The sequence below is a fragment of the Myotis nattereri genome (assembly GCF_964212035.1).
Source record: "Myotis nattereri genome assembly, chromosome: 2".
NCBI lineage: Eukaryota > Metazoa > Chordata > Mammalia > Chiroptera > Vespertilionidae > Myotis > Myotis nattereri.
This window is the reverse complement of record NC_138076.1, coordinates 116,478,931-116,494,646: the sequence shown is the minus strand read 5'-3', so window position 1 is coordinate 116,494,646 and position 15,716 is coordinate 116,478,931. Positions and strand designations below refer to the sequence as shown.

At 44.9% G+C, this 15,716-nt stretch overlaps 1 protein-coding gene across 1 annotated transcript in view; it reads left to right on the top strand.

Moving 5' to 3' along the window:
• Positions 1 to 15,716, top strand: part of LOC308513509 (protein POLR1D) — a 58,592-nt gene that overhangs the window by 29,410 nt on the left and 13,466 nt on the right. The window contains exon 2 of the mRNA XM_081083620.1: positions 10,751 to 10,825. Coding sequence (XP_080939746.1) covers positions 10,751 to 10,825 — 75 coding nt within the window. The remainder of the gene's footprint in view (positions 1 to 10,750; positions 10,826 to 15,716) is intronic.

Genomic DNA, 15,716 nt, shown 5'->3' with positions numbered 1-15,716 from the left:
GATAAAATTATTTTTGTTGCTTCTTCATAACTGTAATGTTGCTGCTGTTATGAATCATAATGTAAATATCTGATATGCAGGATGGTCTTAGGCGACCCCTGTGAAAGGGTCGTTCGACCGCCAAAGGGGTCACAACCCACAGGTTGAGAACTGCTGGTCTAATGGGAGTTCCCCTGTAGGTAACTTTCTGTCTCTTTCTTGCAGCCTTTAAGGTTCTTTCTTTGTCTTTCTTTGTCATTTTAATTATGATGTGTCTTGGTGTAGGTCTTTTTTGGTTCATCTTGATTGGGACTCTGTGCTTCCTGGATTTGTATGACTTTTTTCTTCACGAAGTCAGGAAAATTTTCTGTCATTATTTCTTCACACAGGTTTTCTGGTCTTTGCTCAGCTTCTTTTCCTTCTGGTACCCTTATTATGTGGATATTGTTTCATTTCATGTTGTCCCAAAGTTCCCTTAAACTCTCCTGCTTTTTAATTTGTTTTCCAATTGCTTCTTTGATTGTGTGTGTTTTTCTACCTTGTTTTCTAACTTGTTGGTTTGGCCCTCAGCCTCCTCTAGTCTACTGTTGAATTCTTCTAGGGTGGTCTTTATTACAGCTACTAGAGGCCTGGTGCACAAAAATTTGTGCACTCAGGAGGGTCCCTCAGCCCAGCCTGTGCCCTCTCACAGTCTGGGACCCCTTGGGGAATGACCACCTGCTGGCTTAGGCCCGCTCCCCAGGGGGATTGGGCCTAAGCTGGCAGTCAGACACCCCTCTGGCAGCCTGGGAGCCCTCGGGGGATGTCCACTTGCCAGTGGGGAGCAGGCCTAGCTGCAGTCGGACATCCTTAGTGCTGCTGAGGAGGCGGGAGAGGCTCCCACCACTGCCACTGTACTGGCAGCCGTCAACGTGGCTTGTGGCTGAGCAGAGCTCCCCCTGTGGGAGCACACTGACCACCAGGGGGCAGCTCCTTCATTGAGCATCTGCCCCCTGGTGGTCAGTGTGTGTCATAGTGACCAATGATTCCCAGTCGCTCTGCTGTTAGGGTCAATTTGCATATTACCCTTTTATTATATAGGATAGAGGCCTGGTGCATGGGTGGGTGCCGGCTGGTTTGCCCTGAAGGGTGTCCCGGATCAGGGTGGGGTCCCACTGGGGTGCCTGGCCAGCCTGGGTGAGGGGCTGAGGGCCGTTTTCAGGCTGGCCACACCTCCTTCAGGGAGGGGGGTCCTGCTGGGTTGTCTGGCCAGCCTGGGTGAGAGGCTAATGGCTGTTTGCAGGCTGGCCACAGCCCCTTCGGGGGGCGGGGGGTTCCTGCTTGGGTGCCTGGCCAGCCTGGGTGAGGGGCTGAGGGTCATTTTCAGGCTGGCCACACCGCCTGCAGGGTGGAGGGTCCTGCTGGGGTTCCTGGCCAGTCTGGGTGAGGGGCTGATGGCTGTTTGCAAGCTGGCCAAGCCCACCAGAAGGGACCCTCACCCCTTAAGGGTGTGGCCATCCTGGGTGAGGGGCTGATGGCTGTTTGCAGGCTGGCCACAGCCCCCAGCCACCCAAGCTCCCAGTGGAGGCTGGCTGGAAGCAGGTATCTGGGATTTATTTAGCTTCTATAATTGAAACTTCGTTGCCTTTTGCAGAGGCCACAGCCAGCCAGAACAGGCGGGAAGCTTGGCCTCCTCCATCGCCGGGGCAACCAAGCCTCCTGCTTGCTTCCTGCTTGCTCCAGCTCTGTGGCTTCCGGCCGCCACCTTGGTTGGGTTAATTTGCATATAGTCTCTTTGATTGGCTGGGGGGGGGGGTTGGGCGTAGCGAAGGTACAGTCAATTGGCATCTTTGTCTTTTATTAGTGTAGACTAGAGGCCCGGTGCACAAAAATTTGTGCACTCGGGGGGGGGGCGGTGAGGGGGGGTCCCTCAGCCCGGCCTGTGCCCTCTCGCAGTCGGGGACCCCTCGGGAGATAATGACCTGCTGGCTTAGGCCTGCTCCCGGGTGGCAGAGGTCAGGCCCAATCCCTAGGTGCAGCCCCTGGTGGGGCTCAGAGCAGGGCCGATTGGGGAGTTGGGGCACCTTCCCCTGTCATGCACAGAGCAGGACAGATTGGGAGGTTGCGATGCCACCCTCAGTCACGCTCAGGGTAGGGCCGATTGGGGGGTTGGGGCACCGCCCTGTCACACTCAAGGCAGGGTCGATGGGGAGGTTGCGGCGCCACCCCCTGTCACGCACAGAGCAGGGCCCATCAGGGGGGTTAGGGCTCCGTACCTGTCACGCACAGAGCAGGGCCCATCAGGGGGGTTAGGGCTCCGTACCTGTCACGCACAGAGCAGGGCCCATCAGGGGGGTTGGGGCTCCATGCCCTGTCATGCACAGAGCAGGGTCAATCTAGGGGTTGGGGAGCTCCCCCCTGTCACTCACAGAGTAGGGCCGATAGGGGAGTTGGGGCACCGCTCCCTGTCACACTAAGGGCAGGGCAGATCGGGGGGTTGGGGCGCCACCCTCTATCACCCATAGAGCAGGGCCGATCAGGGAGTTGGGGCGCCACCACTGTCACGCTCAGGGCAGGGCCGATGGGGAGGTTATGGCTCTACCTCATCGCACACAGAGCAGGGGGGGGGGGGGCGCGCCGCACCCTGTCACACACAGAGCAGGGCTGATCAGGGGGTTTAGGCACCGCACCCTGTCACACAGAGCCGCAGGGCGATCAGGGGGTTGGGGAGCTCCCACCTATCAGGCACAGAGCAGGGCTGATCGGGGGTTCGGGCACCTTCCCCTGTCACGAACAGAGCAGAGCAGATAGGGAGGTTGTGGCCCCGCCCCCTGTCACACACAGAGCCACAGGGCGATCAGGGGGTTTGGGCGCTGCCCCCTGTCACGCTGATCCCGGTGCCGGGAGGCCTCTCGGCTCCGCTGATCTCGGTGCTGGGAGGCATATTACCCTTTTACTATATAGGATAGAGGCCTGGTGCATGGATGGGGCTGGCTGGTTTGCCCTGAAGGGTGTCCTGGATCAGGGTGGGGGTCCCCACTGGGGTGCCTGGCCAGCCTGGGTGAGGGGATGATAGCTGTAAGCAGCTGGTCACACACCCTTCAGGGTGGGGGTCCCCACTGGGGTGCCTGGCCAGCCTGGGTGAGGGGCTGGTGGCTGTTTTCAGGCCTACTGAAGCTCCCAACTGCTCCTTTTTTTCTTTTCTTTTTTATTCTGGGCCAGCTTTAGCTCTGGCTCCAGCTCTGAGGCTTCTGCTGCTGAAAGAAGGTATCTGGTTTGTTTCAGTTCTATAATCGAAACACTGTATAACTCCAGCTCTGAGATCCCTGGCTTGCTGAAAGCAGGTTTCTGGGGTTTTGTTTAGCGTCTATATTTGTTACAATGTTTGTTAAACTGCAGGCTCAGAGGCCGGCAAAGCAGGCAGGGAACGTTGGTTTCCTCCGTCACTGAAGCAAACAAGCCTCATGTTAGTTTCAAGCTGCCTCGCTGCCGGCCGCCATCTTGGCTGGCAGTTAATTTGCATATCTCGCTGTTTAGCCAATGGGATGGGTAGTGATGGTACGCCAATTACCATGTTTCTCTTTTATTAGATAGGATGTCATTCTTCATTTCCCTCTTGATTCTTATTCATGGGTTTTTTTTATTATTCAACTCCTTATAATTGTCATTTAATTGCTTGTAATTCTTATTCAGATGTTTGAGCATCCTTATAACCATTACTTTGAATTCTTTATCCAACAAATTACTTGCCATCATTTCATTTAGTTCCTTTTCTGGTGACTCCTCCTTTTCTTTCACTGAGGGTTGTTTCTTTGTCTTCCCGTGTTAGCAGTCCATTAGTCTGGGGAGCTGTGTGAGGCGGGTGCGTTCACAGTGGCAGGTCTTGTGTGTTCAGAGGTAACTGGTTTCACCAAATCATAGCGGTGTATCTAATCTTCTGGTGGCACCATGTTAGGCATGTCCTGTCTCTGTGGCAGGTCCATGCATCCAGGGGGTGGGGTGGGGGCATCAGTGTATGTCTACCAGGCAGTATTAGACAGCAGCGCCATTTTCCCAGGGGCACTGGGTAAGACACAGTGGGTCATAATGTCAGGTTCATGTATCTGGTAGCATTGGGTCATGGTGGCAGGGCTGAGCATACTACATCAAGGCAGCGGGACCAGTTATCCAGGGTCACTGGGCCAGACATTCTGGTTTGGGGCAGCAGGTCGCAGTGTCCAGGTGGGGTTAGGATTTCAATATATAAATTTTGTGGGTGATACAAACATTCAGTTCATAACACTTTCCTTCATTTCTCAAGAAAGTGTAAGCAGATCCATTTAAGTCCCTGTCTCTATCTTTTGAACAATTACTTGATATTTAGCTTTTCTGATTTTATTTCTTTAAAAGTCTCTCTTTTGTTCATTATTACATTTGCCTTTCAGTTTCTGTTGTGTCAGTTCAATTGCTTTAAATTTCCTGCTATCCTTTCTATATCCCGATATAGTTAACTCTCAGTTGATTTGTGAGAATGAAAAGAAACACAGACCGAGATAACTCAAAAGTAATTTGTTAGACTTTGGATTTTTAAGATGATTTTGCACTGGATTTGCATTCCCGTTTGGGATTTATTTAAGCTGCTATTATGATTAGTTTACATTCCTTAAGCATGGACCAGCTGGCTAATGGAACAAATAGGCAGGCCTGAGGAAGCTGAGCTAGGATGGATCATTGAAAATTGATTGTAGTTTGTTCCTGTGCCCAGAATACTGTCTGCTTAATGATCTAGCTTTCTTGAATTTCTTGTTTTTATTGAAGTTTATATTCTAATAAAATAAATTTGTTTTACAAAAAAAAGTTTAAGATGCTTTAAGGATAAAGTATAGAAATTACTGTACCTAAAATTAAATTTGATGTTTTAATTGTCCATATTCTTTATGTACTTCGTTCTTATATATTCTCCTATTTGCTTTTCCTGTATTTTCATTTTAGATTATACTGTTTCATCATCTCATTAAAAACCACTTTTTTGCATGATGTTGATGTTTCATAATCTTTGCTAATTTAAGTATTTAGCCTCTGAAAATGTGCAATAGAAAATGGACTTGCTCTCTCCTTACCCAGGAATTCATTAGCAAATGTTCCAGGCTACAGTAGTAAGGAAAACTGGCTGACTTTCTATTTCCTCCTTAATTTTGAAGGTGATGTTATTTCAAGAAAAGACTACATAATTGCTAGGAATTGTTTTCCTTCTTGGAAATTAAGCCTTACAGAAAGCTTGTACGGGAGAATTTGGGGTGGGAGGTAGCGAATGCTCAACATTCTTAGGACAAAGCAGTGAGCAGTCCTTCATTCCTTCTGCTCTCTAGGATCACCATGTCACCCAGTTCTCCTCGAATGAGTGTGGAAGCAATGGTAACTCTATTAAAACTTTTGTTGTTTTTTTTTCATGTATTTTATTTTTGCCTCTTTTAATGATAAAGAGAAAATGTCTTCTCTGGGACTTGCTGTGCAAATGTTTGTGGAAGAGATAGGAAGTATAATAGACGAGGAACTTCGTAGCCATAAACACATGGATCCTTTTGTTTCTCCTCTTCTCTGATCATTAGCAATATTACCTTGGGCAAGTTAGTCAAATCAATTATAAATCCGTAACTTGGGTGAACCCCAACCATATGTATGGGGTACTGCTTCCCACATTTGTTGTGGGCTTTACCCATGAAAAGACGGGGATGTCTGAATGCCATCCCCATCCAGTTGAGCCCCACCTTTTATCATCTTTCAACACAGATGACTTTGTTTCACCTCAGGCATTTTTTCTGATGCATATACCTTCTTTTCCCTTTGATTGTAGTTGTAAATCAGAAAGTTTCCTTTATCGCAGCAAATGAAGTTAACAACAGTGTTGGAGATAGTTTTAAATAAATCAAAACTACCAAAGAATCAGTGTCAAATTTCATAGCTTTAGACAGTGCCTGGAATATACCTTCAGGGTCCCTACAAAGTTCCTAACGGAGTATTGTTTCCTGCAGACATATAACATTTCAGCTGAATTATGACACAAATTGGCTTATCCAGAAAGCTAACCAAATATTTTAACCAAGTTTTTATGGGAAAATGCATTCTAATTTATTTATAGTGGATACATAGTTTATTCATATTGGGGAACTGTCCAAACAAGTTTTTCCTTAATTATTTTTAAACTAGAGGCCCAGTGCACGAATTCGTGCACCTTGAAAGGAACTGTGGGCCGCGAGGCTGTGGTGGGCCCAGGGTTGGGTCTCGGCCCATACTCTGCACCCCTGCCTGGCCCCTCCCACCGTGGACCTTGGTCCCCTCTCTGCTGGCAGCCCTGCTCCTGCCGCCACTGCTCCCATGTGCTGACGGCGCCGGCCCCACTCGCACCCGCTGCTGGCACCATCAGCGGGTGCAAGTGGCGGCGGCTGCCCCGATTGCTCCTCAGGAGAAGGGGGAGGTGGAGAAGCCCTCAGGGGCAGTCGGGGCTGTCAGACACCGCTTGCACTCACTGACGGCATCAAGCAATTGGGCCAGCGCCAGACGCCGGCAGCAGGTGTGAGCTCCAGTGCTAGCAGTGGGTGCGAGCACTGGGGCGGGACCGTGGCACGTGGGAACAAAGAATTTTCAGTAACCACCAGAGGCTCACCCCGATGACAGCGACCGGCGCCTCTCCTTGGTCTGGCACCCCTGCTCACCTGCTCCACCATCTCGCCACAGCCAACACTCGCCATGTTCCATGCTCTACCGCCTGCTGCCGATGCCCACCATGCTCCGTGCACGCCCCCTGGTGGTCAGCACATGTCATAGCAACCAGTTGTTCGGTTGTTCTGCCATTCAGTCTATTTGTATATTAGCCTTTTATTATGTAGGATTGCTTTTGTTGTTAGGAGGAGAGAGAGCACATGGGTGAATCCAAATATGATTGACTACCTGTTTTTATTTGGAAAATACCACACTAATTGATGGGAATAAGGAAGTGTATTTGGAATATTCTTATCCTTTGATATTTTGTACTTACATCTATAAGGATGAAAAAAAAGATCTGTTTCAGAGCTGGATAGGATAAATTTTTTATGAAATACTGTATGAGGCAAGCCCTCAGATCACATCAATAGGGTGTAGTATTCTTATTTTAAAGAGGTGGAAGGAGAAGCTTGTGTGGTAATCAGATGCATTTATCAACTCATACCAGCAGGTTGGGCTGTGAAACATAACCTCATTGAGCAAATTGGGGGGTAAGAAGGTGCACAGTTGGTCAATGTTTCAGTTCTTCATTGACCCTGTCAGTGGGTCCTCCCAGAATGGATTAGGAAGTGTCATGCTGTGCTTGCTTCGGCAGCACATATACTAAAATTGGAACAATACAGAGAAGATTAGCATGGCCCCTGTGCAAGGATGACACGCAAATTCGTGAAGCGTTCCATATTTTTAAGAAAAAAAAAAGGAAAGTGTCATGCTGCTGAGTTACCTGAAAAGGCATTTTTTTAAAGGTCTTACTCTTAGTAAGTTTATTGAAAAATGTGTAAGTTACAGAAAAATAGCCAGATATATCTGTTGAATATTAAGAGGGTGATGAACAGTTTGAAAGCATACTATTAGGTATATGTAAGTAAATACCAAGAGAAACAGATTAAAAATTGTTGAAAAAAATTTTTTTGGTGGATAGGGACAAATGATACACAAGACCGCTGCATTTTATTACGAGTCTTTAAATAGTATTTGTCCTTTTGTTTGTTTGTTTAATATAGTTTTGTTGATTCCAGAGAGAAAGGGAGGAGAGAAAGATAGAAACATCAATGATGAGAGAGAATCATTGATTAGCTGCCTTCTGCATACCCCACACTGAGGATTGAGCCTGGAACCCGGGCAGGCACCCTGACTGGGAATCAAACCATGACCTCCTGGTTCATAAGTCAGTACTCAACCACTGAGCCACACCAGCTGGGCTAGTATCACATTGTATGCGGGAAAAGTATTTATACGTTTTACGTATTTATACGTTTTACCAGTGTAGTAGAGCGCGGGACACGTATTAATACGTTTTTTATAGACTAGCGGTAGAATGCGGGTAACGTATAAATACGTAAACTAAAGTTATCGTAATTTTACTGAACGTTGCCATTTGCGCAAAAAATTAGCAAAAATGGCCCGCGCCACCTATTAGCGCGCGATAAAAACTACCTGCAAACAATGTGGTATTTGTCTTTTTAAGCTATGTGCATGCTTTGATAAAATAAATATAAAATAAAATATTTTTATAAGCTAACAGAATGTTAATATCATTTGAGAAATGGTAGGTAGTATCTATAGTAGTACTATAACAGTAAGTCCCAGAATATGGTTGGTAATTAAATGTTTTTGTATAGAATCAATATATAGTTATCCAGTTTCAAAACATTCTAATTAGATTTATAGTTCTGCCTTTGGACCAAAACTGTATTTGTTTGCACCCTTCTACCCCTTTTTTTTCTTAACTTATTATTTACTAGAGGCCCAATGCATGATATTCGTGCACTGGAGAAGGGTGTCCCTCACCACAGCCTGCACCCTCTCCATCCCTCTCCATTCTGGGATCCCTCTCACAATCCGGGACTGCTGGCTCCCAACTGCCTGCCTGCCTGATTGCCCCTAACTGCTTCTGCCTGCCAGCCTGATCACCCCCTAACCACTCCTCTGCCAGCCTGATCGACACCTAACTGCTCCCCTGCTGGCCCGGTCACCCCTAACTTCCCTCCTCTGCTGGCCCAGTCCCCCCCCAATTGCCCTTTCCTGCTGGCTCGGTCACTCCTAACTACCCTCCCCTGCTGGCCTGGTCCCCCTCAACTGCCCTCTTCTGCAGGCCTGGTTGACCCCAACTGCCCTCCCCTGCTGGCCTGGTCACCCCTAACTGCCCTCCCCTGCTGTCCTGATCGCCCACAACTGCCCTCCCTGGCCAGCCATCTTGTGGCTGTGGACGCTGCCATCTTTGAAGGTGGGGCAGTCAATTAGCATATTACCTCCTTATTCGCTGTGGGTGCCTCCATCTTTGCGACAGCATGGGGGTCAATTAGCATCTTCCCTCTTAATTAGATAGGATATGTCAGAAGTAATAAAGTCAGGGGTGATCATCTTTCTATTTACTACCCTAGCACCTTGCACAATATCTTAGACATAGTAAGTCCCAGAATATGGTTGGTAAATAAGTTTTTGGGTATTTTTAAATCTCTTTATACAGATTCACTCAAGAAAAAATAGAAAACTCAGAGAAACAAACAGAAAAATAAAAATCACCCCAAAACTCACCTTACCATATTGATAACATCTCTCGAAATGTTTTCCTATGCAATAATAAATTTAACAGTATCTTATATACAGGGGTTGACAAAAGTAGGTTTACAGTTCATAATAAATACTATAATTAATAATTAATACAAGATTAAACTATTTCACATACAACTGTAAACCTACTTTTGCCCACCCCATACATTGTTTTCTACCCAGTTTTATATACTAAATATGTTATGAGTGTCTTCTGTTCCAAGTATTCATTTGTCTTCGTTTTAAAATATCCTTATATAATAAAAGCCTAATATGCAAATTGTCCCCTCGACCGGGAGTTTGGCCGCTTGCTATGGCATGCGCTGACTACTAGGGGGCGGCACAGAACATGGCGGGTATTGGCAATGCAGCGCTGGCAACGGATGGCAGTGGAGGTCCTGCCGGCCCCAGTGGGCCCCGATGAGAGCGGCACTGTGGCGGGATGGTGGAGCAGGTGAGCAGGCAGTGCCAGGCCAAGGCAGGTGCAAGCGGGGCCTGATCACCCCACTGATCGCCCTGCAGACGGCGACCAGCGGCAGAGTGTGGGGCCGCTGCCTGGCTTCCATGTGCTGAGGGAGCTGGGCAGGGGCCCGATGACTCACACTTCGATTGCCGGCCAGGCCTAGGGACTGCACCCGTGCACGAATTTCATGCACCGGGCCTCTAGTGTGAGTGTGTGTGTTTGTATTGCTTTCAGAGAGGGAGAGGGAGAGAGAGATAGTAACATCAAGGATGAGAGAGAATTATTGATCTGCTGCCTCCTGCATGCCCCCTACTGGAGATCAAACCCAAAACCCAGCATATGCCCTAACAGGGAATTGAACCATGAACTCCTGGTTCATACGTCAACACTCAACCACTGAGCCATATCAGCCAGGCTGTCTTCATTTTTAATGACTACCTAATCTTCTATATGGATATGCCATTTAGCTAAGCCTTTTTTAGTAAACATTTAAGTTTTCTATTTTTCTTCAGTTGTTAAAAAGTTGTTTAATGACTGTCTTCATACATATGGTTTTGCATACTTATTTCAGTATTTCATAGGATAAAGTGGAATTTTTAGGTCAGCAGGTATGCATTTTTTTAAGACTATCATGTTATCAAATTGTCCTCTAGAAATGTTATGTCAGTTTCAATCCCCATTAGTAGAGAAAAGAATATCCATTTCTCTATTCCCTCACAGATGACAAAACCAGTCTCATTATTGTTGGGTTAATTTATATTTCTTAGAAAAATAATGCATTTGAACATTTTTAATATCGATATAGTTTGTCATTTTGTCTTTAGTTTTTTAGTGTTTTTTTCTGCATCATATAAAAAGTGCTTTTTTTTTAATTTTTGTGTTCAAAACTATCAACCATTTACAAAAAAAAAAAAAAATTCTCCCCCAATTTTGAAAATTTATTTCAGAGCTGTTCCTTTCCAATGATCACATACAGTTGATTTTTAGAATTTCGTGGGGTGACTACCTCTCAAATTTCTTCCTTTTTCCTACCAGGAAAGCAATAGAAGAACTGCTTAAAGAGGCAAAACGTGGGAAAACAAGAGCAGAAACAATGGGACCTATGGGTTGGTGAGTACTTGAGTAATCTTCCTTAAAACTTAAAATAAATATTAAAGAAAAAAGCCTTCTTTAGCATATGGAGGGATTGTAAAACCATAAATGTAGAGGAAATCACTCAAGGCAAGTGGTAGAGAAGAATACCACTGAAGACTGAAGCTGAGAAACTCTAATAACTTGAAGAAATGGGCAGAGGGATGTATATGGAGAATGTCTGTCATGATTTTATCGTCCATTTGGTTCCCAAATCCCCGAGAGATATATACATACTGCTGTGCCTAAAGGCACCTATGTGAGAGTAATGTTATATCAGTGTTTATTGTTTAAGAATTCTGTTTTAATTATAGTTATTAGTAAATTAAATTTTACTTTAAAAATTTCTAATTGTATGCATTTTGATTATGTGACAAATTCAGCCATATAGAACTTAAGTTTACCTTTGCAGTTTCTATATAAAATAGAGCTAGTTAGCCCTAGCCAGTTTAGCTCAGTGAATAGAGCATCAGCTACAGACCAAAGGGTCCCGGGTTCGATTCCGGTCAAGGGCATGTACCTCGGTTGCATGTTCTTCCCCAGCCCGGGCCCTAGTCAGGGCTCGTGCAATAGGCAAATAATCAATTTGTTTCTCTCACATCAATATTTCTCTCTGTCTTTCCCTCTCTGTTCCAGTCTCTCTAAAAATCAGTGGAAAAATATCCTCGGGTGAGGATTGGAAAAAAGAAAGAAAAATATCCCTGGGAGAGGATTAAAGGGAAAAAAAGAAGTAAAGTAAAATAGAGCTGGTTAAAAGTTAGTAATATAAATAAAGGAAAAAATTAGCCCTAAGAATAAAGTCTACTGTTTTAAGCATTTCTTTAGCAATAGCATTCCCATTCAATACATACGCTGATTTTAGATCTTTTATCTACAATTTAAAATTTATTATGATGGAGTATTGTGAGCCATTAAAAAGTAAAATATAAAAATAGAATTCCTGTCAAGATGGCAGAATAGGTAAAGGCTGTGCTCACCTCCTCCCATGCACATCATAATTACAACTAAAATATAGAACAACCATCATTAAGAACTGCCTGAAGATTAGCTGAACAGAAGTCTGAAAACTAAGGATATACAAAAGAAGCTATGTGGAAACTGGTAGAAGGGATTGACACATGAAACAGGCAGGCCCCACAACTATGGTGGCCATTAAGAAACAGGAGGGATATCTTTACTGTGGAGATCCCCCCTGAGGAATAAGGGGTCCCAGCCTCACAATAGACTCCTCCATCCCAGGGTTTTAGTTTGGGGAAGCAAAGTCCCCATAACTTCTGGCTCTGAAAACCATCAGGGATTGTGGCTGAGTGAGATAAAGGGCTGCAGGAGTCCCAGATGTTCCTCTAAAGCAGGGGTAGAGAATGTCCGGCCTCCAGGCCATATAAGACCGAAAAATCATTTGGTCTGGCCCTGCCAAGGCATTAGGGGTGAGTTAATTTGACCAAATACAGTAGGCTACTTTTTAAGTTGATAATTTTGTATGGCCTGAAAATTATGTTATAAATGTACAAACGGCCCTTGGCAGAATAAAGGTTCCCCACCCCTGCTCTAAAGGGCCTGCATGGACTTAATCAGTGACAGACTCACTTACTCTAAGCTCCAGCAGCTAGAAAAGTGCCAGGGACTTATCGGGAAGAATTAAATTATCTGGCTTCAGAGGAAGGGCTGAAGGGGTAGCTTTCTCCCAGGTAGAATTGCAGGCAGACACATTTTCCTTTGTTAAGCCCTCCCCCCACAGAGCCTGCTGTCTCCATCAACCTGGCTAACACGTTCACTTGGTGATTCCATAAGACCCTGCCCCACCCAACTTGCAGGCTCTCCCAAACCACTTCCAGTGGCTTTTCCAGACAAATGGCTAGTGTCAGGTCACTCTGAGGACTTTTCCTAAAATGTCTCAAAGGTTCACAAACCCCAAACAAGCAGCAGCTGGCCTCATCCATAAGCTGCCCAATAATAGGCAGTAATGGATGCTGGCCTTGGTCCAAGCTTAGCCTCACTAGACACCTCCAAGCCCAGTAAGTAGCAACCTTCTCAGATCACTTTGTAGTTCATGTCAGATGACCCAAGGCCAGGCACAGGCAGCAGCTGACCTTGGCCTACACCAGAACCCCTCCCAAGAGGACCCAGAACTAACACACCTGGTGGTCAGGTTCAGACCACACCAGAGCATCATCCAGCCACCTCCACAAACCACACACCCAGAGGGCAGACTTAGTAGGTGCCAGAGCTCCACTTAAGTACTCCTGCTCCATGGGGTCAGCGTTTGCACAACTCCTCCACTGTAATCATGGTCATTCCTCCAATCAGCCTGAGGGTCAGTTCTTCTCATTGATGTGCTAACAGGAATCAAGGCTCAACTACAGCAGGAAGCAACACACCTGGAGCACCTGCTCAGGTGACCAGAGAGACTGTACCACCAGGCCCCACCGTGCACCTACTACATAAGGCCACTCTATCAAGACCAGGAGATATAGCAGATTTACTTTATATATAGAAACAAACAGAGTCCGTCAAAATGAGGAGACGAAGAAACATGTCTCAAATGAAAGAGCAGAACAAAACTCAAGAAGAAGTACTCAGCAAAATGGAGATAAGAAATCTGCCTTGCAGAGCTCAAAACACTGGTTATAAGGATGCTTAGTGAACTTAGGAGAAGAGTAGATGAACTCAGTGAGAACTTAAATAAAGAGATGGAAAACAGCCCAGCCGGTGTGGCTCAGTGGCTGAGCCAGGAGGTCATGGTTCAATTCCTGATCAGGAAGCAAAGTCCCCATAACTTCAGGCTCTGAATACATGCCCAGGTTGCAGGCTCAATCCCCAATAGAGGGCATGCAGGAGGCAGCCGATCAATGATTCTCCCTCATTATTGATTTTTCTCTCTCTCTCCCTGTCCCTTCCTCTCTGAAATCAATTTTTAAACATTTTTTTAAAACATAGAGAACATAAAAATGAAGATAGAAAACTTAAGAAAGAACCAATCAGAAATGAAGAATACGCTAACTAAAATGAAGAATACATTACAGGGAATAGTAGAGTAGATGAAGAAGAGAATCAAATCAGCAATTTGAAAGAAAAAGGAAGCAGAAAGCACCCAATCAGAACAGGCAAAAGAAAAAAATATTTTAAAAATGAGGATAGCCTTAGCCAGTCTGGTTCAGTGGATAGAGTGTCAGCCTGCGGACCGAAGTGTCCCAGGTTCGTTTCCAGTCAAGGGCATGAACCTCAGTTGTAGGCTCCTCTCCAGCTCAGGCTCTGTTCAGGTTGCGTCCAGGAGGCAACCAATCGATGTGTTTCTCTCACATTGATGTTTCTCTCTGTCTTTCCCTCTCTCTTCCACTTTCTCTAAAAATCAATGGAAAAATATCCTTGGGTGAGGATTAAAAAAATAAAAATGAGGATAGTTTAAGGGGCTTCTGGAACAACATCAAGCATGCCAACATCCACATCATAGGAGTAACAGAAGGAGAAGAGAACAGGGGATTGAAACGTCTTGAAAGAAACAATGGCAGCCCTGGCTAAGTGGATAGAGCCTCGGCCTGTGGACAAAAGGGTCCTGGGTTCACTTCCGGTCAAGTGCATATACCTCAGTTGCAAGCTCCTCCCCAGCCCAGGCCCTGGGCTCGAGCAGGAGGCAACCAATATGGAAAAATATCCTCGGGTAAGGATTAAAAAAAAATAATGACAAAAAACTTCCCTAACCTGGTGAAGGAAATAAGACATACAAATACAGGGAGCACAAGAGTCCCAAATAAGACAAACCCCAAGAGGCTCATACCAAGATGTATCATAATTAAAACGTCAAAGGTTAGAGACAAAGAGAATCTTAACACATTTCGTACAGCTCAGGAGTTTTCTCGTGTTTCGCATGCCATCTGTTAAGGACCGTTCACAAGTATTCTTGTTTTTCACGCCCATGGAAAAAGGAGCGAATCTAGATACTAATGTAAATTTTGTTTGGTCCCTCTTCATAGAGGAAAATGTTTTATGCAGTACCATACGTTAAAAAAGTACTAGGAACTTTAATTGTTTAATTGTTTTTGTAAATAAAAATGTTATAATTATTGAAAAACAACACCTAAAGTGCATTATGATGATTTAAATAACATTCATTTTGCCCAAAAACGTGCAGTCCCTGGCGTATGTCTTACAGATTTCTATGCGGTACGCAATGTGTTAAAAGTAGCAAGAGATGAGCAGTTAGTACAAGAGAGCTCCCTTAAGACTGTCAGCTGACTTCTGAACAGGAAATTTGCAGACCAGAAGGGAGTGGCATGAAATACTCTAAGTGAAGAAAAGAAAAGACTTGTAACCAAGATTACTCTACCCAGCAAAGCTATCATTTATCATTTAAGGAGAGATAAGGAGCTTCCCAGGTAAGAAGCAGCAAAAGGAATTCATCACCACCAAACCAGTATTACAAGAAATGTTAAAGAGACTTCTTTAAAGGAAAAGAAGAAAAAAATAAGATAAAAAATATGAATAATAAAATGGTAATAACTACTTAATGTAATTCTTAACTCAATAAGGAGTCAGTCTAAAAATGGACAAAGCATTTGAGTAAATATTTCATCAAAAATGATATAAGATTGTCCAATAAGCATATGAAAAGATGCTCAAGTCATTAGTTATTAGGAAAAAGCAGATTAAAGTGACAGCTACCACAACACATGCACTAGAATGGCTTAAACAAAAAATAAAAAATAAAAAAACTTCCAGTACTAAATAAAGGTGAAGATGTGGAATAACTAGTTGGTGGAAATGTGAAATCATATAGCCACTTTGAAAAACAGTTGACAGTTTCTTACATAAATACATTCATAATTCTTCTAACCAAGTTCCAGAGAATTGGAAATTTAAGCACACACAAAGA